The 26,223-nt window shown below is 44.2% G+C and overlaps 1 protein-coding gene across 4 annotated transcripts in view; it reads left to right on the forward strand.

Moving 5' to 3' along the window:
* The window catches only part of nfrkb (nuclear factor related to kappaB binding protein), a 105,493-nt gene extending 90,653 nt beyond the window's left edge, over window positions 1-14,840 (forward strand). For all 4 annotated transcript variants that reach the window (XM_078530558.1, XM_078530570.1, XM_078530581.1 and 1 more), the window contains exons 24-26: window positions 10,278-10,384; window positions 13,921-14,056; window positions 14,480-14,840. In XM_078530558.1, coding sequence (XP_078386684.1) covers window positions 10,278-10,384; window positions 13,921-14,056; window positions 14,480-14,602 — 366 coding nt within the window. In that variant the 3' untranslated portion in view covers window positions 14,603-14,840. The remainder of the gene's footprint in view (window positions 1-10,277; window positions 10,385-13,920; window positions 14,057-14,479) is intronic.
* The last annotated feature ends 11,383 nt before the right edge of the window (window positions 14,841-26,223 follow it).

The raw sequence follows: 26,223 nt of genomic DNA on the forward strand, positions 1-26,223 counted from the left end.
ATATGAGAAAGCTCTGGCTAGTAAAAGTAGGGAAAATCCCAAGATATTCTATAAGAATATCAATGGGAAGAGGATAACCAGGGAAAGTGTAGGGCCCATAAGGGACCAAGGGGGCAATCTATGGGTGGAGCCAGAGTTCATCGCTAGAGTGTTGAATGAATATTTCTCATCTGTCTTCACCCAAGGGAATGAGGATGAAGGTATCAAACTCAGGGAGAGAGACTGCGAGGTTCTTAAGCAAATTGATATATGGAGTGACAAGGTATTGGAGGTGTTGGCAGGCTTAAAAGTGGACAAATCTCCAGGTCCAGATGATTTGTGTCCCAGACTACTGAGGGAGGCAAGGGAGGAGATCGCAGGGGCTCTGACCCGAATTTTTAATTCCTCTCTGGCCACGGGGGAGGTGCCAGAGGACTGGAGAACAGCTAATGTGGTTCCGCTATTTAAGAAGGGTTGTAGAGATAAGCCAAGGAACTACAGGCCAGTAAGTCTCACATCAGTGGTAGGGAAACTATTGGAGAAAATTCTGAAGGAGAGAATCTATCTCTATTTGGAGAGGCACTCTACCTCTCTTACATCTCAAAACTAGTACACATCAACACACCCAGACTAGCTGGCTTTAATCCAATTAAGACACACCCACAGCCTAAACCTCAATTTAAAAAAAAAAATATTTTCCAATAACATTTTATACATTAATAGCTTCATGACACATACCAAGCATTTGGGGAGGCCCAACAGCAATAGTGCAAAAACCATGGCAGCTTCTATTCTCCATGACTTGGATCTTGTGTGTGTCCATCCAAGTGCCATTCACCTATCTCTGCTCTCTGACCTACATTTAGTGTATCAGTCAGGCAATGTCTAAATTTTAAAACTCTTTGCATTATTTTCAAATTGCTCCATGGTTTCGTCCCTCTCTATCTTTGTAACTTCCTCTAGCCCACAGGCGTTTGGGATACCTGAACTCATCCAATTTTGACCTCTTGAACATCCTTGACCTTAATAACTTCACCATGGTGGATATGTCTTAGCTGCCTGAACCCTAAGCTGTGGAATTCCTTTCCTAAACTTCTCTATCTCTTTCTCCTTAAAACTGACCTCTTTGACTAAGTATTTGCTTACTTCTCCTACGATATCCACATGTGACTTCGTGTTAAGTTTTGTTTGAAATGCTCCTGTGAAACCTTCAGATGTTTTACTGTGGTAAAGGTGCTGTGCAAATGCAAGTTGTGATTGATGTATGTACCATTGTCATGTCTCTCATGTTTGATCTTGGTTTAACGAAACAAAGTGTTTGAAGTGTCATCAGTAGGGCAGTCCCTCCAACAGTGCAATGCTCACTATGTACCAAATGTCAGCCTGGATCATATTTCTTATTTCTGGAGCAGTGTAGAAGAGTTATTGCAATTGGTCAGGAGAAAGCTGCTGGATCATGTAACTAAGAAGAAATAAGCAGACCATCCATGATTTTAAATAGTCTTCTGGTGTATCTGGCCTGTCAAAAGGGTGATAATTTTGGGCACTAGCTGCCCAGTGCTGCGGAATATTCTGACATTGGATGCATGAGCAGTGGCAGGGGTGGTTGAGTTTGGGGGCATAATGGTTACGGGGAGAGTTCAAGTTTTTGGAGAGACAGTGGTAGAGAGGGTCTCGGGTTTTGTTATACAGTGTATCTAGGGTTTGGGGCACAGTGGCAAAAGATGTCTCTTGTTTGATTGATGTTAGGCACAATAGCAGGAGAGATTGTCAGCTTTGGGATACCGGGAAAAAAAATGGCAAAGTAGGTGTAGGGTTTGGGGCACTGGACACAATTCTTTAGATTTTACTCAAAACAAGTGTTGTGCTCAGTAACCCATAGTTTTTGCCTTGTCTCTCGCCCCTTATAAAGATCTTTCATCCATGTTCCAATCCTCTGATAATTCCTCATGATTTCCTCAGGGTAGTGGCCAAAGTGTGACCTTTTGGAATTCCTCTCTTTCCTCTCTCAAGTGCCTGATTTAGTGGCTTATAGAAAATATCTGTTTCTGCTGGCACCTCCAACCTGCTGAAGTGCACCCTCAGTGCTGGGAATGAAGCCTTGCTGGGAATGTTCTCTTAACACAGAAGGACTCGCTTAGTATACTTACACTGATATCCTATCAATGGACCCAGCACTGCCTTTTTAAAAAATTGTTTGCTTTATTTTTTTGAGAATGGCAGACATTTCTTTCAATATTCCCTCTGACTGCACAGTGGTGTCTAGTCCAGTTTCTTCTGTTCACCCCTTTCTAAAATTGGATGTTTCGTTGTACTTATTGTCTTTTCAACTGTGAACCTAACCACTGTTCTAAGGTGCCTCTGCCTCAGACTTGCTGTCCTCAATCCTGGCTGTTGCTAGGGTTCCTTGATCAGATGCTGCCTATAGCAATCCAGTACAGTGCCCAGGATCATGTTTTTGGTACAGGCCTCTGATGTTGTAGCTTCCATCTCCAGCAAGAATCCCCAGGCCTCCTATTTTATCAAAAGGCATTTGATAAAGTCCCTCATAAGAGACTGTTAACTAAAATTGAAACCCATGGAATTGAGGGAAAATTATTGACCTGGTTAGGGATTGGATGAGCAGCAGGAGACTGAGAGCAAGGGTAATGGGCAGGGATTCGAATTGGCAGGACTAGTGGTGTCCTGCAAAGATCTGGAGCCTCATCAATTCATCATGTTTACCAATGCCTTCGATGATCAGACACAAAGCTGTGTAAGTAATACACCGAAACAGATAGGTGGCATTGTAAGTAGTGTACATGGAAGCATAAAATTGCAAAGATGTTCTTAGATTAACTGAATGAGCAAAACTATAGCAAATGGATTTCAATGATGGCAAATGTGCGGTCATCCATTATGGACCTAATAAGGGTAGAACAGGCTACTTTCCAAACAGAGGAAAACTAGAAGAAGTGGAGATCCAAAGAGACTTGAGGGTCCAGGAACACAGATCATTGTAAACTTGGGATTGGGTATCACTAAGATAAAAAGTCACCTTTACTTTTTGTTTTATCCGTTCATGAAATGTTGGTGTTGCTGGCTAGACCAGCATTTATTGCCCATCCCTAATTGACCTTGAGACAATCGTAGTGAGCTGCCTTCTTCAAACGCTGCAGTCTATGTGGTGTAGGTACATCCACAGTGCTGTTAGGAAGGGAGTTCCAGGATTTTGACCCAGCAACAGTGAAGGAACGGCAATATATTTCCAAGTCAGGATAGTGAGTGACTTGGAGGGGAACTTCCAGGTGATGACGTTGTCATGTATGTGCTGCGTGGGTTTGGAAGGTGCTGTCTAAGGAGCCTTGGTGAAATCTTGCTGTGCATCTTGTAGATGGTACACACTGCTGCTACTGTGCGTCAGTGGTGGAAGGAGTGAAAGTTTGTGGATGTGGTGCCAATCAAGCGGGCTGCTTTGCCCTGGATGGTGTCAAGCTTCTTGAGTGCTGTTGGAGCTGCACTCATCCAGGCAAGTGGAGAGGATTCCATCACACTCCTGACTTGTGTCTTGTAGAAGGTAGACAGGCTTTGGGGAGTCAGGAGGTAAATTACTCACTGCAGGATTCCTAGCCTCTGGCCTGCTCTTGTAGCCACAGTATATGACTAGTCCAGTTTAGTTTCTAGTCAATGGTAACCCCCAGGATGTTGATAGTAGGGGATTCAGCAATGGAAATGCCATTGAATGTCAAGGGGTTATGGCTTGATCCTCTATTGTTGTAGATGGTCATTACCTGGCACTTGTGTGGTGTGAATTTTACTTGCCACTTGTCAGCCCAAGCCTGGATATTGTCCAGGCCTTGCTGCATTTGGACATGGACTGCTTCAGTATCTGAGGAGTAGCGAATGGTGCTGAATGTTGTGCAATCATCAGCGAACATCCTCACTTCTAACCTTATGATGGAAGGACAAAGCAGCTGAATATGGTTAGGCAGTGGACACTACCCTGAGGAACTCCTGCAGTGATGTCCTGGAGCTGAGATGACTGAGCCACAGCAACCACAGCCATATTTCTTTGTGCTAGGTATGACTCCAACCAGCGGAGTTTTCCCCCTGATTCCCATTGACTCCAGTTTTGCTAGGGCTCCTTGATGCCACACTCGGTCAAATGCTGACTTGATGTCAAGGGCAGTCACTCTCTCCTCACCTCTGGAGTTCAGCTCTTTTTTCCATGCTTGATCCAAGGCTGTAATGAGGTCAAGAGCTGAGTGACCCTGGCGGAAGCCAAACTGGGTGTCAGTGAGCGGGTTATTGCTAAGCAAGTGTCGCTTGATAGAACTGTTGATGATCCCTTCCATTACTTTACTGATGATGGAGAGTAGATTGATGGGGCAGTAGTTGGCCGGGTTGGATTTGTCCTGCTTTTTGTGTACAGGACATACCTGGGCAATTTTCCACATAGCCAGGTAGATGCCAGTGTTGTAGCTGTACAAGAAGCGTTTGGCTTGTCCTGGAGCACAAGTCTTCAGTGCTGTTGCCGGAATATTGTCAGGGCCCATAGCCTTTGCAGTATCCACTGCCTTCAGCCGTTTCTTGATATCACATGGAGTAAATCGAATTGGCTGAAGACTGGCATCTGTGATGCTGGAGACCTCCGGAGGAGGCTGAGATGGGTCATCCACTCGGCACTTCTGGCTGAAGATTGTTGCAAATGCTTCAGCCTCATCTTTTGCACTGATGCACTGGGCTCCCACATCATTGAGGATGGGGATATTTGTGGAGGCTCCTCCTCGAGTGAGTTGTTTAATTGTCCACCACCATTCACGACTGGATGCAGCAAGACTGCAGAGCTTAGACCTGATCCATTGGTTGTGGGATTGCTTAGCTCTGTCTGTCACATGCTGCTTATGCTGCTGGACATGCAAGTAGCCCTGTGTTATAGCTTCACCGGGTTGACACCTCACTTTAGTTTGATTTTCAGCATTGTTCCCCTGGCTTGATGGTAGTAGTAGAGTGGGGGATATGCTAGGCCATGAGGTTACAGATTGTGGTTGAGTACAATTCTGCTGCTGCTGATGACATCCATGAGGTGCTGTGGACCATGCCTTGAGTTGCTAGATCTGTTTGAAATCTATCCCATTTAGTACGGTGGTAGTACCACACAACACGATGGGGTGTATCCTGAATGTGAAGACGGACTTCGTCTCCACAAGGACTGTCCGATGGTCACTCCTACCTATACTGTCAGGGACAGATGCATCTGCGGCAGGCAGGTTGATGAGGATGAGGTCAAGTACGTTTTTCCCTCCGTTGGTTCCATCACCACCTGCTGCAGACCAAGTCTAGCAGCCATGTCCTTTAGGACTAGGCCAGCTCGGTCTATAGTGGTGTTACCGAGTCACTCTTGGTGATGGACATTGAAGTCCCCCACCCAGACTATATTCTGTGTCCTTGCCACCCTCAGTGCTTCCTCCAAATGGTGTTCAACATAGAGGGTCAGTGATTCGTCAGCTGAGGGGGAGGGAATGGTATGGGGGGAGGTATATGGTAATAAGCAGGAGGTTTCCTTGCACCTGATGCCATGAAACTTCATGGTGTCCAGAGTCAATGTTGAGGACTCTCAGGCCAACTCCCTCCTGACCGTATTCCACTGTGCCGCCACCTCTGCTGGGTCTGTCCTGCCGGTGGGACAGGACATACCCATGTCTGGTGATGGTGGTGTTGGGGACATTGACTGTAAGATATGATTCTGTGAGGTTGACTATGTCAGGCTGTTGCTTGACTAGCCGTGAGACAGCTCTCCCAATTTTGGCACAAGCCCCAGATGATCGTAAGGAGGGCTTTGCAGGGTCGACAAGGCTGGGTTTGCTGTTGTCGTTTCCGGTGCCTAGGTTGAAGCCAGGTGACCCGTCTGGTTTCTTTCCTTGTTGACTTTCTAGCGATTGTGATACAACTGAGTCGCTTGCTCGGCCATTTCAGAGGGCATTTAATAGTCAGCCACATTATTGTGGGTCTGGAGTCGCACTTAGGCCAGACCAGGTAAGGACGGCAGATCTGTTTCCTAAAGGACGTTAGTGAATGTCCTTTGAAATTAACAAAGCCTGAACAGCTGTTTCTACCTGAAATAAAGATACTGTTAAGGAGCTCTAGTCAGCAATTTTAAAATTGATGTTAATGCAAATTGATAATGCTTCACATTTAGCTAATATAAGCAACTGCCCATTTAAACCTTGGCAACTTAATTGGTGAAGACTGTATCAATGTTAGAGCACATTCAGAAATCCTTAAATGCAACACCAATTAACTTTATTAACATTTAAGTTAAAGTATTTAACCTTGAAATGGACCTTAATCAGCATAATCATCGCTAGGCCTCAGTTACATCAGCACATTCGCAGCATTGTCACCAGCTTCAGTTCAGGTGCACGTATTTCTTTATATTTTCAGTATTACCTCACTCTGTTACCTTATCACCTGAGGGAGTGGATGGTGGGGTGGGGCCAAATTGCCCTGCCTTTCTTTAAAGGAGCAGCTGGCTGTGAGAAGAAAAAACTTTTTTTCCCACTTGACAGGCATATTGTTGATTGCTGTGGCAAAAGTAAAGAATTTTAGTCGAGTTTTGAGCAGCATTGTCTCCTTAAATTCCATCCCTGCATGAGAACCTCTGCAGGAGACCTCTCAGTGTCATGTCATGATGCAAGTAGGAGCTTGGCGGGATGCAAGTCTGCAGAGTTTGCACCAAAGTTGCAGTGGAAGTTTGTGGTGGTTTTACCTCAGGGAATTTTAACAGCACAGCAAATCAGAATCTCAAATCAGCATTTCAAACGTCTTCGATTTTAAGCTGAATGAGGATTAATTTTAAGCTTTTACAGTATGATTTGTTCAATCTGTAAATGACTGCTTTTAAATATTCAGAATTCAGGAACCAGTCTGTTCTTGATACCACCTGGAGTGAATCAAATTCCCAGTACCATTTTCTAAGATATAAAAGGAGCTGTTCTGTTCAATTCCATGTGTTTTGAATTCTCAGAGAAGGAACCTCTCAGTCTGAAAGGGAGAAGTCAATTTGATTTTTTAAGGAACTATTTAGATTAGTTTGGATTCCCACAGTGGTTAGAAATTCTAGAAATAGAACATTATTTAAAATGTGCTTATTATTTTGTCCACTCGCTGGTGGAAAGATGTCCATAAATATTAATGATTCTAATTGATGTGCTTGTTCAACTTTTACAAAGTAAGTTTGATATTTAAACGTAAAATGTGGTCTGATGTGCTGATTAACTGTTTCTAGAACTGGAGTGAGGTCTTATGGACAAACCCGAGAGCTATTAGCAGGCTGGGTTTGCTGTTTATTGGTAGGCGGTTTCCCAAAAGCAAACCTTAATCTCAAAGCAATTATAGCCTCTCCCTAAGGCATATAGGGTTGGAAGTTACAATGAGTGTGATCTCAGATATAAGCACCAAAGTAATCATAGGAAAAGCAGTCAGTAAGTATTTAATATTCAAAGCTGTCTAGAGAATTTCTGGGGCACTTAATGGATATGAAACAGTAATGAAGGAATGGTGATATATGTCCAAGTCAGGATAGTGTATGATCTTGAGGGGCAGTTGGAAGTGATGGTGTTCTTTGCATCTCCTGTTCTTGTTCCAAGTGCTAGAGGTCATTGGTTTGGGATATGCTGTCAACTTACTTGGCAGCTTACTGCAACACCTCTTGTAGATATTGCACACTGATGCCAGTAGCGAAAGGGAGTGAATATGTAAGGTGCTGGATAGCTGCTGATTAGGGAAACTGCTTTGTCCTGGATGGCATCGAACTCTGAGTGTTGGAGCTGCACTCATCCAGGAAAGTGTAGAGTATTCCATGACATTCCTGACACATTCCTGGCCCATGAATCATAAATAGTTAGTATACAAGTACAGCACGTGATTAGGAAAGCAAATGGAATGTTGTCGTTTATTGCAAGGAGGCTGGAATATGAATGCAGGGATGTTTTGCTACAGTTGTACAGTTGGTGAGACCACATCTAGAGTACAGTGTACAGTTTTGGTCTCCTTATTTCAGAAAGGATATAATTGCATTAGAAGCAGTTCAGAGAAGGTTCACTCGACTGATACCTGATACGAAGGTGTTTTCTTATAAGGAAGGATTGGACATGTATCAATTGGAATTTAGAAGGATGAAAGATGATTTTATTGAAACATATAAGATCCTGAGGGGACTTGACAGGGTGGATGCTGAAAGGATATTTCCCCTTGTAGGAGAAACTAGAACTCAGGGACACAGATTAAAAATAAGGGGTCTCCCATTTAAGGCAGAGATGAGGAGAAATATTTTTTCTCAGAGGGTCATGAGTCTGTGGAATTCTCTTCCCCAGAGAACAGTGGAGGCTGGGTTTTTGAAAATTTTTAAGGCTGGGTTAGATAGATTCTTTACTGACGAGGGAGTCAATGGGTGTAGGGGGCGGACAGGGAAGTAGAGGCCACAGTCAGATCAGCCATGATCTTATCAAATGGTAGAGCAGGCTTGAGGGGCTGAATGGCCTGCTCCTGCTTCTAATTCATGCACTCATATGACTTGGGCCTTGTAGATGGTGAAGAGCCTTTGGGCAGTTGAAAGTTGAGACACTGCCACAAATTACCCAGCCTCAGACCTGCTTTTGTAGTCACTGCATATATGTGGCTTGTCTAGCTGAGTTTCAGTCACTGATGACCCCCTCACGTCCACCCCTCAGAATATTGAAGATGGGGATTCGCCATTGGTAATTCGAAGAAGAGCAGGGGAGTTCTCTCTGGTGTTTTGGCCGAGATGTATTCCTCAATCAACAGCACTAAAAACAGATTATCTGCTCATTGTCACATTGCTGATTGTGGGAGCTTGCAGTATACAAATTGGCTGCTTTATTCCCTACATTGCAACAGTAACTATACTTCATAAGCAATTCATTGACTGTAAAACTCTTGGGGAGTCAAGAATCTATCTAACATTTGCCACTGTTTCAACCACAACGATTGTTTCAGATTGTTGAAAACCTTGCACACCTATTGGACCCTGAGCTGAGTTTCCAACCCAATACCCTTTGTATTACAAAATCCAAATCAATAATATAAACCCCCCCCTCCCCTGACCTCAGTCCTTCTGCTGCTGAAATCCTTAACCATGTTTGTGTCACCTCCAGACTCAGCTATTCCCATGTTTTCCCTGCTGACTTCCCATTTATCAACCCCTGTAAATGGCAGTGCATCCAGAACTCTGCAACCTGTATCCTATCCCATTGTCCTCACTGACCAGCATTAGCTTCTTGTACCTCTAGGAGGTTTGGAAGAGATTGTGTACCAGGAAGTTCTGTATAGTGGGGTCAGACTGTATGCCAGGAGGTTACAAATAGCAGGGTTAGACTGTGTACCAGGAGGTTTGTGTATAGCAGGGTTAAACTGTGTGCCAGAAGGTTGTATCTAGCAGGGTTAGTCTGTACCAGGAGGTTGTATATAGCAGAGTTAGACTGTGTACCAGGAGGTTATATATAGCAGGGTTACATTGTGTACCAGAAGATTGTGTATAGCAGGGTTAGACTGTGTACCAGGAGGTTGTATATTGCAAGGTTAGACTGTGTATCAGAAGATTGTGTATAGCAGGGTTAGACTGTATACCAGAAGGTTGTATATAGAAGGGTTAGACTGTGTACCAGAAGGTTTTATATAGTAAGGTTAGACTGTGTACCAGAAGGTTGTATATAGCAGGGTTAGATTGTGTACCAGGAGGTTGTATATAGCAGGGTTAGGCTGTGTACCAGGAGGTTGTATATTGCAGGGTTAGACTGTACCAGGAGGTTGTATATAGCAGGGTTAGACTGTGTACCAGGAGGTTGCATATAGTGGGACCTGGGAATGTCTTGAAAATATACCAGGATTGATAAATAACAGAATCTGGAATGGAATGTGTAATAGGCTTCCTATAAAGTATGATCTGGCAATAATATCGTGGGCTAGTATACAGTTTGAAATGGAGTTACCATGTGTGATTTGTATATAACACCGTATGGGAGTGACTGTACCAAAGGTTTTCAATTGTAAGGCCTGGAAGTCACTGCAACCCACATTTTATTCATAGCAGGGTCTAGGAGTGACTCTAAAAAGCATACTGTCCCGCTGACAGATATTACTCTCTTTGAAACATGCTGTGCTCATGTGCTTACTCAGGCGACTATGTCCAATGAGTGAGGAATGTATTACCTCTAACAAGTAACCCTGAATGTATAACAGCAGCTAGAACAATATTTCAGGTGATGAACTAATGACTTGTTTCTGATTTCATTCTGCAGACCAAGTTGCCCGCGACAATCACTGTGCCGTTATCAGTACTAAACCAACCACTTAAAGGAAAAGGGGTGATGGCAGGACAAATCATCAAGGGTAACCTTGGGGCAAAGTAAGTAATACTTGGAATAAAGTGGACAGGGAATGTAATACCTCAGGTGAACTAAGTGGAGTGTCCCAAGGACAGGTGCTGCTGCCTCTATTTTTCTTTTACAAACATGACCTGGATTCAGAAACTCAATGTCAATTGGTCAGATTTGCAGATGATCCTAAATAGAATGGCAATCAAGTCTGATTAAACTACTGAAGAACCTAGACAATATTTATGAGCAGGCAGAGCTATGAGATATTAAAGTTATTATTGATAAAGTAAAATTGTTAAGTGTTGAAAGAAAGGTTAGAGGACATAGAATCACAGAAACTTACAGCTTAGAAGACAGTTCAGCCATTGTACCTTTTGCCTGCTCAAGGAAAGAGCGATCATGCTTAGCTCTCCATCCCCATCCCACTGTTAGTTTCTCATGCTCAAGTACCTGTCCAACTGCCTTTTAAAATTAATGATGGTTTCAGCTTCCATCACCTCTTCAGGTTGAGTATTCCGGATCCTGACAACTTAGTGAATAATATCTCCTCATATCCCCTCTAGATCATTTGCCAATGATTTTAAATGTCTGATCTCTGACTATTGACCCACCTTCCGAGGGAATCATTTTTCTTTATCTTCTGTAGCAAAACCTCTCATCATCTTGAAATCCTATATTAGGTCATCTCTTAATCTTCTCTGATCCAAGGAGGACAATCTGAATTTTTCCAACTGTTCCTCATAACTGAAGTTCTTTATTCCTGATAACCATCCTCTGTAACTTTCTGAGGCCTTTACATCTTTCGTGAAGTGTGATACTGAGGCCTAACCAGTGATTTATAAATTTTAGCATGATCTCTTTGCTTTTATGTTCTATTCATCTTTTTATAAACCCAAGTAGCCCACATGTTTCTTTAACCACTTTATCAACTGGCCTTTAAGCATTGCGTATATGGACTAAAGTCTCTCAGCTCATCTACACTTTTCAAAAACAGGTCATTTATAGTAAACTGTCTTTCCATATTAGTCATTCCAAAGTGTATCACTACTTTTTTCCACATTGAACTCCATCTGCCATGCTTTTATCCATTTCACCATCGTGTTTATGTCATTCCTGAAGTCTATAAACTGCAACTTGAATAAATGTCAAAGTAGTTTGACAAAGAGTTCTGAGAGTGATGTTCTTGCCAGCATCTAGTTGGCATTTCAGAATGATATAAAGTAAACTGAATGTAGAGTCAGTGCAGTGCAGCCTTGAGGTCCAAGTCCTGAAGCTGCTGTGTGCTCAGGCCACGTGAGGACAGCCAGTGTGACATTATTCCTACAAGCCAGAAGGATCAGATTCCATTACTAGTCTGTGTTGAGTGAGGTAAAGCAGACTAGGGAGTACAATTATGAGGACAGGTTGCATGCCCTGAGTTTGTAATTCCTTCAGTATAGAAGATTTAGGGCTCATCTAATTCTCAGCATTGGGAAAGCTTTTGGAATGATAATTTAGGACAAAATTAACAGTCACTTGGAGGAATTAAGGAAAGCCTGCACAGATTTATTAAAGGCAAATTGTGCTTAACTAAATTGATTTTGTTTTTGATGAGGTTCAAAGAGGGTTGATGAGGATGATGGGTTGGTGTGGTGTAACTCTTTTGAGTACATTCACAGTTCTTGGTTTCCGGGAGTGGGACGTGAACCCACAACCCTCTGATTCAAAGGCGAGGGTGCTATGAACTGAGCCACAGTTGTTTGATAACGTGCCACATAATAGGCTTGTCAGCAATGTTGAGGTCCATGAAATAAAAGGGGCTTGGATGTAAAGTTGGCTGAGTGACAGGAAGCAGAGGGTAGCGATAAACAGTTGTTTTTCGGACTAGAGGAAGACCATACAGTGGTGTTTCCCAGAGGTCAGTGCTAGCACCACTGTTTTTCATGATAAATGGTAATTATTTATGGTAATTATAAAGACATGGGTGTGATTGGATACAATTTCACAATTGCAGACATCAAAAATTTGGAAGTATTTTGAACTCTGAAGAGGATAGTGCTAAAGTTCAAGAGGATATGGACAGGCTTGTGCAAAGGTTGAACACATGGGAGATGAAATTTAATGCAGAGAAAAGTGAGGCGAAGCATTTTAGTAGGAAGAATAAGGAGAGGCAATTTAAAATAAAGGATACAATTCTAAAATGGGTACCAGAACAGAGGGACCTGGGGGTGTATGTGCACAAATCATTGAAAGTGGCAGGGCAGGTTGAGAAAGTGGCTAAAAATGCATATGAGATCCTGGGCTTTATAAATAGAGGCATAGAGTACAAGAGTAAGGAAGTTTTGATGAACCTTTATAAAACTGTGGTTCGACCTCAACTCGAATCTTGTGTCCAGTTCTGGACACCACACTTTAGAAAGGATCTCAAGACATTAAAGAGAGTGCAGAAAAGATTCCACAAGAATGATTCCAGGGATGAGGAAATTCAGTTACATAGATAGATTGGAGAAGCTGGGGTTGTACTCCTTAGAAAAGAGAAGATTGAGAGGAGTTTTGATAGGGATGTTCAAAATCACAAGGGTATCTAGACAGAATAAATAGAGAGAAACTGTCCCCATTGATGAAGGGGTCGAGAACCAGAGAACAAAGGTTGAAGGTGTTTAGCAAAAGAACCAAAGGTGAAATAAAACAATTTTTCAGGCAGCGAGTGGTTAGGATCTGGAATGCACTACTTGAGATTATGGTGATGGCAGATTTGATTGTGGCTTTCAAAAAAGAATTGGATAATTATTTGAAGAGAAAAGATTTGCAGGGCGAAGGTGGGAAAGTGGGACGAGCAGTGTTGCTCTTAGAGAGAGCCAGCGTGGACACAGTAGGCCAAATGGCCTCTCTTTGTGCTGTAACCAATCTATGGTAATTGAGAGATTTAAGATGATCAAAGGACTTGATGGGATCAATGGAGAGAAACTATTTCTTCTGGTGGGGAGTCTGGAACAAGAGGACATAACATTAAAATTAGAGCCAGATTGTTCAGGGGTGATGTCAGGAAGTACTTCTTTACACAAAAGATAGTGAAACTCCATTCTCTCCTAAAAAGCTGCAGAGTCGAGGGTCAATTGAAAATTTCAGACCTGAGATTGATAGATTTTTATTAGGCAAGAACACTGACAAGAGTTATGAAACGAAGGTAGGTAATAGAGTTAAGCTACAGATCAGCCATGGTCTAATTCAATAGCAGAACAGTCTCAACTGGTTGAATTGCCTATTTCTATTTTATGGCCATAATCTCAGTTTAGAAAATTTTCAAGGATCATCCTGGTTGCTGCTGAGTAAATCATGCAGGAAGCTGTGGCCACCCTTGGAGTGAGGACAGGGCCTGGCTGTGCAGTGAGCATTTCAACACACCCTGTGTCAGGCCATATCACCAATGGCCGCCTGGCTGAGCAACCAGAGGCTGCTGAGCATACATGGGACTGATTCCCAGAGAGAGAGAGAGCACCTTCTGGACTGATGGGGCAGCTCTCGCTTGTTTTTATCAAAGTTCTCAAAATGTAGCTGTTTCTCAATGAATTTTATTTCTTTCTAGTATCAGTGGACTTGGTAGAAACATTATTCTAACGACCATGCCAGCGGGGACCAAGCTAATCACTGGGAACAAACCTGTCAGCTTTGTCACAGCACAGCAACTCCAACAGCTTCAACAGCAAGGACAGGCCACACAGGTAACGGGAGTGGGAAGTGGAAGGGGAATGGGGATCAGGGGAAATGGAGTCAATCTTTGGTGTTTGGGTGTACAGGGTATCAGTTATTAGGAAATCGGTTGTGGTTTAAAAATCCAGGCAAATTGATTGATCGTCACTTTTTGACCCATGTTGTTTTTCTTTTTCCTCTGTTGCCACTTTGGTTCTCATGACTTTATGCCAACTACATTATGAAATAATAACCCCTTCCCACCATCACTGATATTAATGGGATTCTCGGGGACTCCCTGTGTGAAGTACTTCTTAGAGGAAGTGATGTCTGGCAGGTTAAACTTGTGAGGACGCTCTGTACTCATTGCTGAGAACTTATGCCAGCAACTGTTTGTGAGAATTTACTCCTTGGTCCTGCCCTAATGTTCTGTCTGTCTCATCTTTTGTTTTCAGGTGAGGATTCAGCACCTGCCAGCTCAGCAGCTTCACCAAGGAACAGTCATCAGCTCCACCAAACCTATCTCCACTGTTGTCGTGACAACTGCACCATCAGTGAATCAGCAACAGGATCAGTGAATATTGGAGCAGGACTGTCAGTCATGAGTGCCCAGAGGGATTTATTTATTACCCAGATCATCCACTGTCTGCTCATTGTTTCATGATTTGTGTCTGACTGGCAGCTGTGCCCAGTGCTTGGGAACCTGCTCCCTTTCTCCCCTCATGTACTGACTACAAGTGTAATCTATTTCAATCTATAAAACTATATCATTACAAACCTGTACAGTAAATGCAATAAAACAGCTTCTGAGTCATGAAGATTTTGCACCTGGAATCCTTTCTCACTGACAGGGTTGTAGTATGTGTACAGTGAACACAGACTGACACTTCATTACCCACGCTTTAAGATCCCCAATCATATGTCAGTCTGTACCAGGTTCACTGATCTCTGGCACTGCAGTGGGCAACTTGTAGTCAGTTTCACTGCTTCTCATAGGGGATGAAATATCAGCATAGGCCCCTGTTCCTGATCACAGGTGAGTCTGTGTGTGTGAAAAGGGAAGATTGGACATTGTAACGTCACTGTCGAACAATGGGCTTTTGCGTGAGGCATCTTGGCTGCTACCATGTAATTGTTCCTCATGAGAGGCAGGGAGAAGTCACCAGCTGAACACTTTGTGCAATCCTGTTTGTATACAGTGATGTTTGCTTTACTTTACTTTGAAGAATGCTTAGAGTGCTGAATGTATAAATAGTGTTTAAGTGCTGTGGAGATACGGTGCAGTTTACTGCATTGTGTATATACAGTGTTGTTTCTCTGGATGTCAGTCGAAGGCTGTTTATATTACTGCTCTCACAGCAGCTTTCTGTTTGCACCTGGTGGTTTATGGTGGATGGTTGTGGAAAATGTAATGTTTTCAGAAACTTTGCACATCAGGTATTGGGTTTACTGCAGTGATGGTGCTGTCCCATCATCTGTGCTCTGTAACACACTCAAAAGCTACGAGACTTAAATCTTAAAGTCCTTGAACAAGTTGCCTCCCAAATCCTTGTCCATCTTTTTCACAGCTACATCTTTGAGCCGTCCTAATCCAGTTCCATCCCTTCCACAGCACGGAAACAGCCCTAAGCTAGGTCACAAATTACTTTGGCCCAGACCTTGCAGTGCCAGTAGCGGTGAACGTTAAGAAGTTTGCCATTATTAAGGGCTGCAATAGCACTGCCCCAGCACCACACTTCTGGGGAGCCCATTTACGCTTCAATCTGGCAGTTGCGGTTTGTCAGAAATGGCTCCCGGGGAGCGCACGCTTCATGGCTTTTTAAAAAATTCATTCACGGAATGTGGGCTTCACTGCCTGGGCCAGCATTTATTGCCCATCCCTAGTTGCCCTTGAGAAAGTGGGGGTGAGCTGTATTCTTGAACCGCTGCAGTCCATGTGCTGTGGGTACACCTACAGTGCTGTTAGGAAGGGAGTTCCAGGATTTTGACCCAGCGACAGTGAAAGAACGGCGATATATTTCCAGGTCAGGATGGTGGGTGACTTGGAGGGGAACTTCTAGGTGGTGGTGTTCCCATCTATCTGCTGCCCTTGTCGTTCTAGGTGATAGTGGTCATGGGTTTGGAAGGTGCTGTCTAAGGAGCTTTGGTGAATTCCTGCAGTACATCTTGAGGGTGACACACACTGCTGCTGCTGTGCGTCAGTGGAGGAGGGAGTGAATGTTTGTGGATGTGGTGCCAATCACATCTCTATGGCTAGTCCAGTTCAGTTTTTGGTAAATGGTAACCCCCAGGATGTTGATATTGGGAGATTCAGTGATGCTAATGCCAATGAACATCAATGGTGCTGAACATTGTGCAATCACCAATGAACATCCCCACTTCTGACCTTAGGATGGAAGGAAGGTCATTGATGAAGCAGCTGAAGATGGTTGGGCTGAGGACATTACCCTGAGGAACTCTTGCAGTGATGTCCTGGAACTGAGATGACTGACCTCCAGCAACCACAACCATCTTCCTTTGTGCTAGGTATGACTCCAACCAGCCGAGAGTTTTCCTCCTGATTCCCATTGACTCCAGTTTTGCCAGGGCTCCTTGATGCCACATTCGGTCAAATGCTGCCTTGATGTCAAGGGCGGTCATTCTCACCTCACCTCAGGAGTTCAGCTTTTTTGTCCATGTTTGAACCAAGGCTATAATGAGGTCAGGAGTTGAATCGCCTTGGCGGAACCCAAACTGGGTGTCAGTGAGCAGGTTATTGCTAAGCAAGTGCCGCTTGATAGCACTGTTGATGACCCCTTCCATTACTTTACTGATGATGGAGAGTGGACTGATGGATCTGTAATTGGCTGATTTGGATTTGTCCTGCTTTTTGTGTACAGGACATACCTTGGCAATTTTCCACATAGGCAGGTAGATGCCAGTGTTGTAGCTGTACTGGAACAGCTTGGCTAGGGGCACGGTGAGTTCTGGAACACATGTCTTCAGTACTATTCCCGGAATAATGTCAAGGCCCATAGCCTTTGTGCCTTCAGCTGTTTCTTGATTTCACATGGAGTGAATCGAATTGGCTGAAAAGTGGCATCTATGATGCTGGGGACCTCCAGAGGAGGCCAAGATGGATCATCCACTCGGCATTTCAGGCTGAAGATTGTAGCAAATGCATCAGCCTTATCTTTTGCATTGATGTGCTGGGCGCCTCCATCATTGAGGATGGGGATATTTGTGGAGCCTCCTCCAGTGTGTTGTTTAATTGTCCACCACCATTCACGACTGGATGTAGCAGGACTGCAGATCTTCGATCTGATCCGTTGGTTGTGGGATCGCTTAGCTCTGTCTATCACTTGCTGCTTGGTATGCAAATAGTCCTGTGTTATAGCTTCACCAGGATGACATCTCATTTTCAGGTATACCTGGTGCTGCTCCTGGCATGCCCTCCTGCACACTTCATTGAACCAGGGCTGCTCCCCTGGCTTGATGGTAATGGTAGAGTGGGGGATATGCCGGGCCATGAGGTTACAGATTATGATTGAGAACAATTCTGCTGCTGCTGATGTCCCACAGCGCCTCATGGATGCCTAGTCTTGAAACCGGGACTTCATCTCAACAGCGACTGTGCAGTGGTCACTCCTACCGATACTGTCATCTGGGGCAGGCAGGTTGGTGAGGATGAGGTCAAGTATGTTTTTCACTCTTGCTGGTTCTGTCACCACCTGCCACAGACCCAGTCTAGCAGCTATGTCCTTTGGGGCTCGGCCAGTAGTAGTGCTACCGAGCCACTCTTGGTGATGGACATTGAAGTCCCCCACCAGAGTACATTCTGCGCCCTTGTCACCCTCACTGCTTCCTCCAAATGTTCAACATGGAGGAGCACTGATTCATCAGCTGAGGAAGGGTGGTACATGGTAACCAGCGGTTTCCTTACCCATGTTTGACCTGATGCCATGAGACTTCATGGGGTCTAGAGTCGATGTTGAGGATTCCCAGGGCAACTCACTCACGACTATATACCACTGTGCCACCACCTCTGCTGGGTCTGTCCTACCGGTGGGACAGGACATACCCAGGGATGGTGATGGTGGTGTCTGGGACATTATCTGTAAGGTATGATTCCGTGAGGATGACTATGTCAGGCTGTTGCTTGAGTAGTCTGTGAGACAGCTCTCCCAATTTTGGCACTCGCTCCCAGATGTTAGTAAGGAGGACTTTGCAAGGTTGACAGGGCTGAGATTGCTGTTGTCATTTCCGGTGCATAGGTCGATGCCGGTTTCATTCCTTTCTTGTGACCTTGTAGCAGTTTGTTACAACTGAGTGGCTTGCTAGGCCATTTCAGAGGGCATTTAAGAGTCAACCACATTGCTGTGGTTCTGGAGTCACGTGTAGGCAAGTCCAGGTAGGGACGACAGATTCCCTTCCCTAAAGGGCATTAGTGAACCAGATGGGCTTTTACAACAATCGACAATGGTTTCCTGGTCATCATTAGATTTTTAATTCCAGATTTTTATTGAATTCAAATTCCACCATCTGTTGTGGCGGGATTCAAACCCGGGTCCCCAGAGCATTGCCTTGGGTCTCTGGATCACTAGTCCAGTGACAATACCACTATGCCATCGCCTCCCTCTTCCGGCTTAATGGCTCCCAGAGAGTGCGCGCTTAATGGCTCCTGGGGATGCATGTTGATGCTTCAGCCCACAGGCAGGCCCAGCTTTGCTCACATCCCCTGACCTCACCCCCAGCTCCACTCAGTTCCCTCCTCCCATGATGTTGAAGCAGAGTGTGTCCGGGGAGGAGTGGAGAAGGAGCAGAGCTTGGGCTGATAGATGGTGCAGCTAGACTTAAAATTTAATTTAGAAAATATCCAAAATGATTAAAACCATGTTAAAAGCTCTTCCCTGTCATTGGGGCACGTCTTCAGCTAGTGACACCAGCCTTGCCGTTTTGTCTCATCATCCTTCAATACCTCTTTTACATTGTCCATGTGGGTGGGGCTGCCCTCCCCAGCTTCCACTCTTACCTAATATAATAAAAGCAGCAAGTGCTGGAAAAACTCAGCAGGTCTGGCAGCATCTGTGCAAAGAGAAACAGTGTTAATGTTTCAAGTTGAATATGACTCCTGTTCAGAACTCCATTCTTACATACTCGGTCGCGGCTGGTGAACCTCCTGCAATGGCTTCTCTTTCCACTCCCAGACCGTTATTTCTGGTGTTCCGCCAAGGATCTATCTTCAGCACCCTCCCATATCTCATCTACTTGCTGCCTCTTGATAACATCACCTGAAAACAATGTCAGATTCTATATGTACGCTGCCGACACCCAGCTCTACCTCACCACTTCTCTTGACTCCGCACTGGTACTTAATTTGTCAGATTGCTTGACATTCAGAACTGAATGAGCAGAAACCTCCTCCAATCGAACATTGAGAAGACAAGCTATTGTCTTTAATCCATAATCTAAGCTCTCTTCCTCAGCAACCAATTCCAGCCTCTTGCTGACCACTGCCAGAGGCTGAATCAGACTGTTTGCAACCTTGGCAACCTCTTTAACAATGAACTGAGTTTCCAACCCTATATCTGCACTATCGCTAAGACCATATACTACCTCGGTAACATCACCTGTCTACCACCCTGCCTCAGCTCATCTGCTGTGAAACCCCGCATCCATGCCTTTGTTACCCTTGGATTCGACCATTCCAATGCTCTTCTGGCCACGTTCTCATCTTCCGCTCTCCATAACCCTGAGTTCATCCAAAACTGTTCCCTTTACCCAAGCTCATACTGCTCCATTTAACCATCGCCCCTGTACTCGCACACTGGCTCCCAATCTAGCAACACTCCAATTTTAAAATTCTCATCCTTGTGTCCAAATTCCACTTTGGCCTTGCCTCTCCTCCCTGACTGTAATCTCCACTGTCCCTACAGTCCTCCAAGATATTTGCACTCCTTCAATCCTGGCCTTGTGCATCCCTCATTTTAATTGCTCCCCCAATTCGTGGCTATGCCTTGAGCTGCCTTGGCCCTAAGCTCTGGAATTTCCTCCCAAACTCACCTGCTTCTCTAACTTGTCCTTACTACTAAAACCTACTTCTTTGACCACGTTCTTTTTTTCTGGCATGTTTTAATAACACCTTTGGCGGAGTACCTTGGCACTGTGTTAAAGGTGCTCTGCGAATGCAAGTTGTTGTTAAACTACTGCTGATAAAGAGGGAGAGTTTAAAACGGATTTGCGTTCTTAAGGTCAGCATTCTTAATGTTTTAAACCTATCCTGCTGATTACCACAAAATCTGTTCTCAGACTAAAGATGTTTGCAACAGAGAGGAAGGTGATATGGCTCAGTGTGTATGTTTACCATTCCTGTTTTAGAGCAATCAAAACTAATCCCACTGCTCCATTGTCTCCCCATAGCTCTGTATCAATCCCAAACTAATCCCACTGCCCCATTCTCTCCCCATTGCTCTGTATCAATCCTAAACTAATCCCACTGCCCCATTCACTCCCCAAAGCTCTGTATCAATCCCAAACTAATCCCATTGCCCCATTCTCTCTCCATAACCCTGTATTAATTCCAAACGAATGCCTCTTCCATGCTCTCTTTGAGGTTATCATTCCTTGGTGCTGCTGCTGTTTCCCAGTGGTGCTGAAGTAATGCTCCAGGTACATGAGTTCAAAGTCCAAACACAACCCAACTGATTCACTCATATCTTTAGGGAAGGGAATCTGCTATCTTTATCTGGCCTGGCCTACATGCGACTCCAGACCCACAGTAATGTGGTTGAAACTTAACTACCCTCTGAAATGGCCGAGCACTCAGTTGTATCAACTCGCTACAGAAAAGTTAAATAAGACCTGGAACTTCCTCCCTATCGGCATTATGGGTATACTGACACCACACATACAACAGTTCAAGGGCAATTAGGGATGGGCAATAAATGCCGGCCTTGCCAGAGCACTCATAATCCCATGTATAAATTTTTTAAAAGGTTGATTTGAAAGTCGTGAGCATCCCCCACTCCCTCCAAGGTTCCTCATTGACCCCTCAGTGACCTGATACAAGGAGTTGGCATCAGCTTCCCTCTGATTTTTGTGATGTTCCTTCCTGCTCCCAGGGATTCTCAGGGCAGCAATGTGTTAGGAGGGAACCATCATCCTTTAACTGCTGCTCACTGATCCCATTGCTAAATGAATCCCAGCCATTCCTAACCCATCCTTGTGGAGGGATGGTTATAGACAGGGGTGTAGTGCTGCCGGAGCACACCAGAGTGCCGCTCTGGCACCTCCAATTTAAAGGTTTTAATGACTACTTCTGTAATCCACCACCCTGCATGATTCATAAGGACCATAACGAATAGTTACCAACGCTGCCTGTGGCATTTAGACGCTCTTACTCAACTGAAAGAGCTGATGGGTCATCTCAATCCGTCCAAATAAAGTGTCTCTTTCCTGACAAGACAAAACATTGCTAAGGAAGTGAAATCAGTCACGAAAGACACACTGATATATACTTCCAGAGGTCAGCTGTGAATTTTAAAACTAACTTGGGAACAGTCCCGAAGATTAGTAGCCAGGTAAAATCATTGGCTTTTCCTAACTCTAGCTCCAGCCTTATCCCACTCCCAATACCTCCTATTTAAAGAACAAAAGAACAAAGAAAAGTACAGCATAGGAACAGGCCTTTCGGCCCTCCAAGCCTGCGCCGATCATATTGCCTGTCAAACTAAAACATTTTGCACTTCCCGGGTCCATATCCCTCTATTCCCATCCTATTCATGTATTTGTCAAGCTGCCTCTTAAACACCATTATCGTACCTGCTTCCACCACCTCCTCTGGCAGCAAATTCCAGACACTCACTACCCTCTGCGTAAAAAACTTGCCCCGCACATCTCCTCTATAGTTTTCTCCTCTCGCCTTAAATCTTTGTCCCCTAGTAATTGACTCTTCCACCCTGGGAAAAAGCTTCTGACTATCTACTCTGTCCGTGCCACTCATAATTTTGTAAACTTCAATCAAGTCGCCCCTCAATCTCCGTCGCTCTAGTGAGAACAATCCGAGTTTCTCCAACCTCTCCTCATAGCTAATAACCTCCAGACCAGGCAGCATCCTGGTAAACCTCCTCTGCACCCTCTCTAACACCTCCATATCCTTCTGGTAATGTGGCGACCAGAATTGCACGCAATATTCCAAGTGTGGCCTAACCAAGGTTCTATACATCTGCAGCATGACTTCCCAGCTTTTATACTCAACACCCCTGCCGATGAAGGCAAGCATGCCATATGTCTTCCTGACTAACTTATCTACTTGGGTTGCCACTTTCAGTGACCTGTGGACCTGTACACCCAGATCCCTCTACCCGTCGATGCATTTAAGGGTTCTGCTATTTACTGTGTAATTCCTACCTGTATTAGACCTTCCAAAATGCATTACCTCACATTTGTCCGGATTAAACTCCATCTGCCATTTCTCCGCCCAAGTCTCCAACCGATAAAAGGCTGGATAGTAACCTCTCCTTTTGCTGCTGGGCCATTCGTTATATGTCCCACTTGACCCTTCTTTCCACTGACCTCAGTGGAATCCACTCCATTAATTGTCTGACTGGATTTTCAATCTTTAAGATTGATTTTAACCCTCACTGCATCCAATATTGAAGCTACTTATTTCCAGAATTAACACATGCAGAGCGATTTGGCTTATTGATGGCAACAATCAGAGCTGGAGGGAAATCCTTTTGCAACCATGGGGGACTGTGATGTATAACGCAGGGGCGGTCGGCATGGGGACAATGTTGCGTGATTTCTACCTCCGTTATTATGTGGGGCACAAAGGCAAATTTGGCCACGGGTTCCTCTGAGCTCAGGCCAGATGATAAGAGTTAACCAGAATGTCCGGAGCTTACAGTGTGGCTTTGAATCCAGAGCCTGGGGTGGTTAAAAGGTGATGGGAAGACCAGGTGTAGGCTCCAGCTGCTGCTGAATGTCTCTGAGTCAATGTGCAGCAACAGCAGTAATCCCCCTGTACAGCTCCCTGACTGTAAAAAAAAAATGCAGACCTTACTCCCTGCACACAGCTTTCTCATAAACGGGCACTTCAGGGCCTTTGAAGCTCAAGATTCCTGGGATCTAAAGCAGCATCAGTATCACCAAACACACTGCTGTGTTTGCCTACTAAACATTAATTCCTTGGCTGTGATGGCCTGAGGATGTGAAATGCAGTATCATGTTTGTATTCCCTGCATCGAATTTACAGCACAGAAACAGGCCATTTGGCCCACCTCATCTATGTTAGTGTTTATGTCCCACACAGGCCTCCTCCCATCCTTCTTGATCACATTATCAGGGTAACCTTCAGCTTCTTCCTCATGTGTTTGTCAAGTTCCTTGAACGTTTCTATACTAGAACCATAGAAAGATTACAGCACAGAAGTAGGCCATTCAGCACATTGTCTCTGTGTCAGTTCTCTGCAACAGCAACTCAGCTAGTCCTGCTCCTCCACCTTTTCCATGTAGCCCTGTAATATATTTTCTCTTCAGATAATTATCCAGTTCCCTTTTGAAAACCACAATTGAATCTTTCTCCACCACGCACTCAGGCAGTGCATTCCAGATCCAAACCACTTGTTGCATAAAGAAGTTTTCCCTCATGTCGCCTCTGGTTCTTTTGTTAATCACCTTAGGGTTCTCGACCTTCTGCCAATGGGAATAGCTGCTCCCCATTTACGCTATCCAGACACCTCATGATTTTGAACGTACCCAACAAACCTCTGAACCTCCAAGGAGAATAGCCCTAGCTTCACCAATCTATCCAAACTTTACTTCTGACTAGGGGATGGTATATAGAGGGACCACTGCTTTTCTTGATTTATATTGATAACCTAGACCTGGGTGTACAGGGCACAATTTCAAAATTTGAAAATGATGCAAGACTTGGAAGTATTATGGACTGTGAGGAGGATAGACTTTAAGAGGATATGAGGAGAGGTGACATAAAATTACAGAAGCCTCTCATCCTCAGAACCATTCTCATAAATCTTTTCTGCACCCTTCCTAAAACCTTCACATCCTTCCTGTTGAGGTTGAACCAGTGTTTTATGAAGGTTCATAACTTACTTGCTTTATTACTCTGTGCCCCTATTTATAAAACCCAAGATTCAGTATACTTTATTAAGTACTTTCTCATCCTGTCCTGCCACCTTCAATGATTTATGCACTTGCACACCCAGGTCCCTCTGCTCCTGGGCTTCCTTTAGGATTGTGCCATTTATTTTATGTCACCCCTGCTCATTCTTCTGACTAAAATGTATCACCTCACACTTGTCTACATTAAATTTCACCTGGCACGTGTCTGCCCATTCCCCCAGCCTGCCTATATCCTCATGAAGTCTATCACTATCCTCCTCAGATCACAAAATTTCCAAAACTTGCATCATTTCAAATTTTGAAATTGTGCCCTGTACACCCGGGTCTAGGTTATTAATATAAATCAAGAAAAGCAGTGGCTCCTCTATATACCATCCCCCAGTCAGAAGTAAGTAAAGTTTTCTGTAATTCATGTTTTTAATAGGCTTGAATTAAATCATTAAACTAATGCATAATGAAATTCTAGCTATGATAAAGACTAATGATTCAAAATATTACATGCTTCGAAATAAAATGCCTACCAGCGGTAATATTTTTCACGTAAAAAGTATAGTTTTATTTACATTTGGGGACTTGAATGATCAATGCGTAGCAAAACGTGATAGTAGATTTAGAAATGATATGACCAACACATTTTCTTCGAGCTTCGGCATCTGAAAATTTGGCGCTAAACCCCTGGTTATCGAGGAAAATGCGAAGTCCCCTCTTTCTTAACATTGAATTGCTGCACCATGTTACACGCATCTTATTAACTACCAGTGGTCTCTCACTTCACATGGTGCCGTCTTTCTTTCTTTGAATCTTTAGTTGCGTCTATAATTGTAGGTTTCTGTGACTCTGCACTGCAGGTTCTGCCCACTACGAGTTCCCTGCCAAAGTTACATGACAACCAGTTACAGTATTATTTGGTAGAGAGTCATGGTAGCATGGTGTGAGAAAGAGCTCTGGGTGGCACATGGGCACAGCCTCACATCTCGTAGTCTGGTTGCCTAGTGCTGGGGGAGAATCAAATATTGATACCTGAGCAGGTTCAGAGTCTCCTGAGTGGTTAATGAATTGTGAACACCTACATTGGCACTATCCACCTGTTGAGTGTCTGAAACTCTGCTGGTTTCTGCAAGGTTTCTATTCACTGCTTTCTCATGTTTGGCTTCTTATTCCCACCTCTGCTTTCTGTGTAGTGTGTTTTCCATGGACGCTTCAGGCAATGAGACTTGGTTCAAGCTGAGGACCCTGACCCTGATTCATGTACAAGGCTGTCATTGGAGGGCGTGCATGGCAATAAGAATTAGTGCTTCTCAGGTAGGTGTGAGATTGGACCCAACTGCTTAATTATCGTTGACGTGACCTCACATAACAAGAGCTGAACTGGCCCTGCTAGTTAGACCAGTCAAACAACCAGTTTCATAATCTTCCTCAGGCCCAACACATTTAACCCACTAAAGAATTCCAGCACAAAAGTGTTGAGAGTCGAGCCCTCCTTGACTATTGAAGCAAGAACAACGGCAAAGGTAGAGGAGCCTGTGTCACAGAAGCAGCTGGTCTCTGCGGGTGTTAATGCTCCATTTGGATCTCCTTACACTCAGCAGAATTTAACACCTTAATGTCTAGACAATAATTTACAGTTGTGAACAAATCATAGATCACCTGTGAGGCAACTGGAGGGGGTAGCATGAATCGTTCAGCTCCTTCAGTGAGAGGGTGTTAGGTTCCAATAAGTATTAACACCTGTTCTGTTGAAGGGTCATATGGACTCGAAATGTTAACTGTTTCCTCTTCGCAGATGCTGTCAGACCTGCTGAGTTTTTCCAGGTATTTTTGTTTTTGTTTAACACCTGTCTATACAAGTTAAGGTGTTTTCTTCTTGTCGTCTTCTCCTGTGTCCAAATCTCTCTTTTATCTCCCAAAGTGTTGGTCACCTGCTCACCTCTGAACTGAACCATGAACCACCATTGTTACATTTATTATCGATCTTTTATAAGCAATAGCAATTGCTGATGTTGCTCACAAGCTTCAGTTATCAATCACAGCTGCTTCTCTTAACCCCGCCATGTTTTGACAGGGGGGTCTGCTCA

Source organism: Cetorhinus maximus, chromosome 2 (genome assembly GCF_964194155.1).
Source record: "Cetorhinus maximus chromosome 2, sCetMax3.hap1.1, whole genome shotgun sequence".
NCBI lineage: Eukaryota > Metazoa > Chordata > Chondrichthyes > Lamniformes > Cetorhinidae > Cetorhinus > Cetorhinus maximus.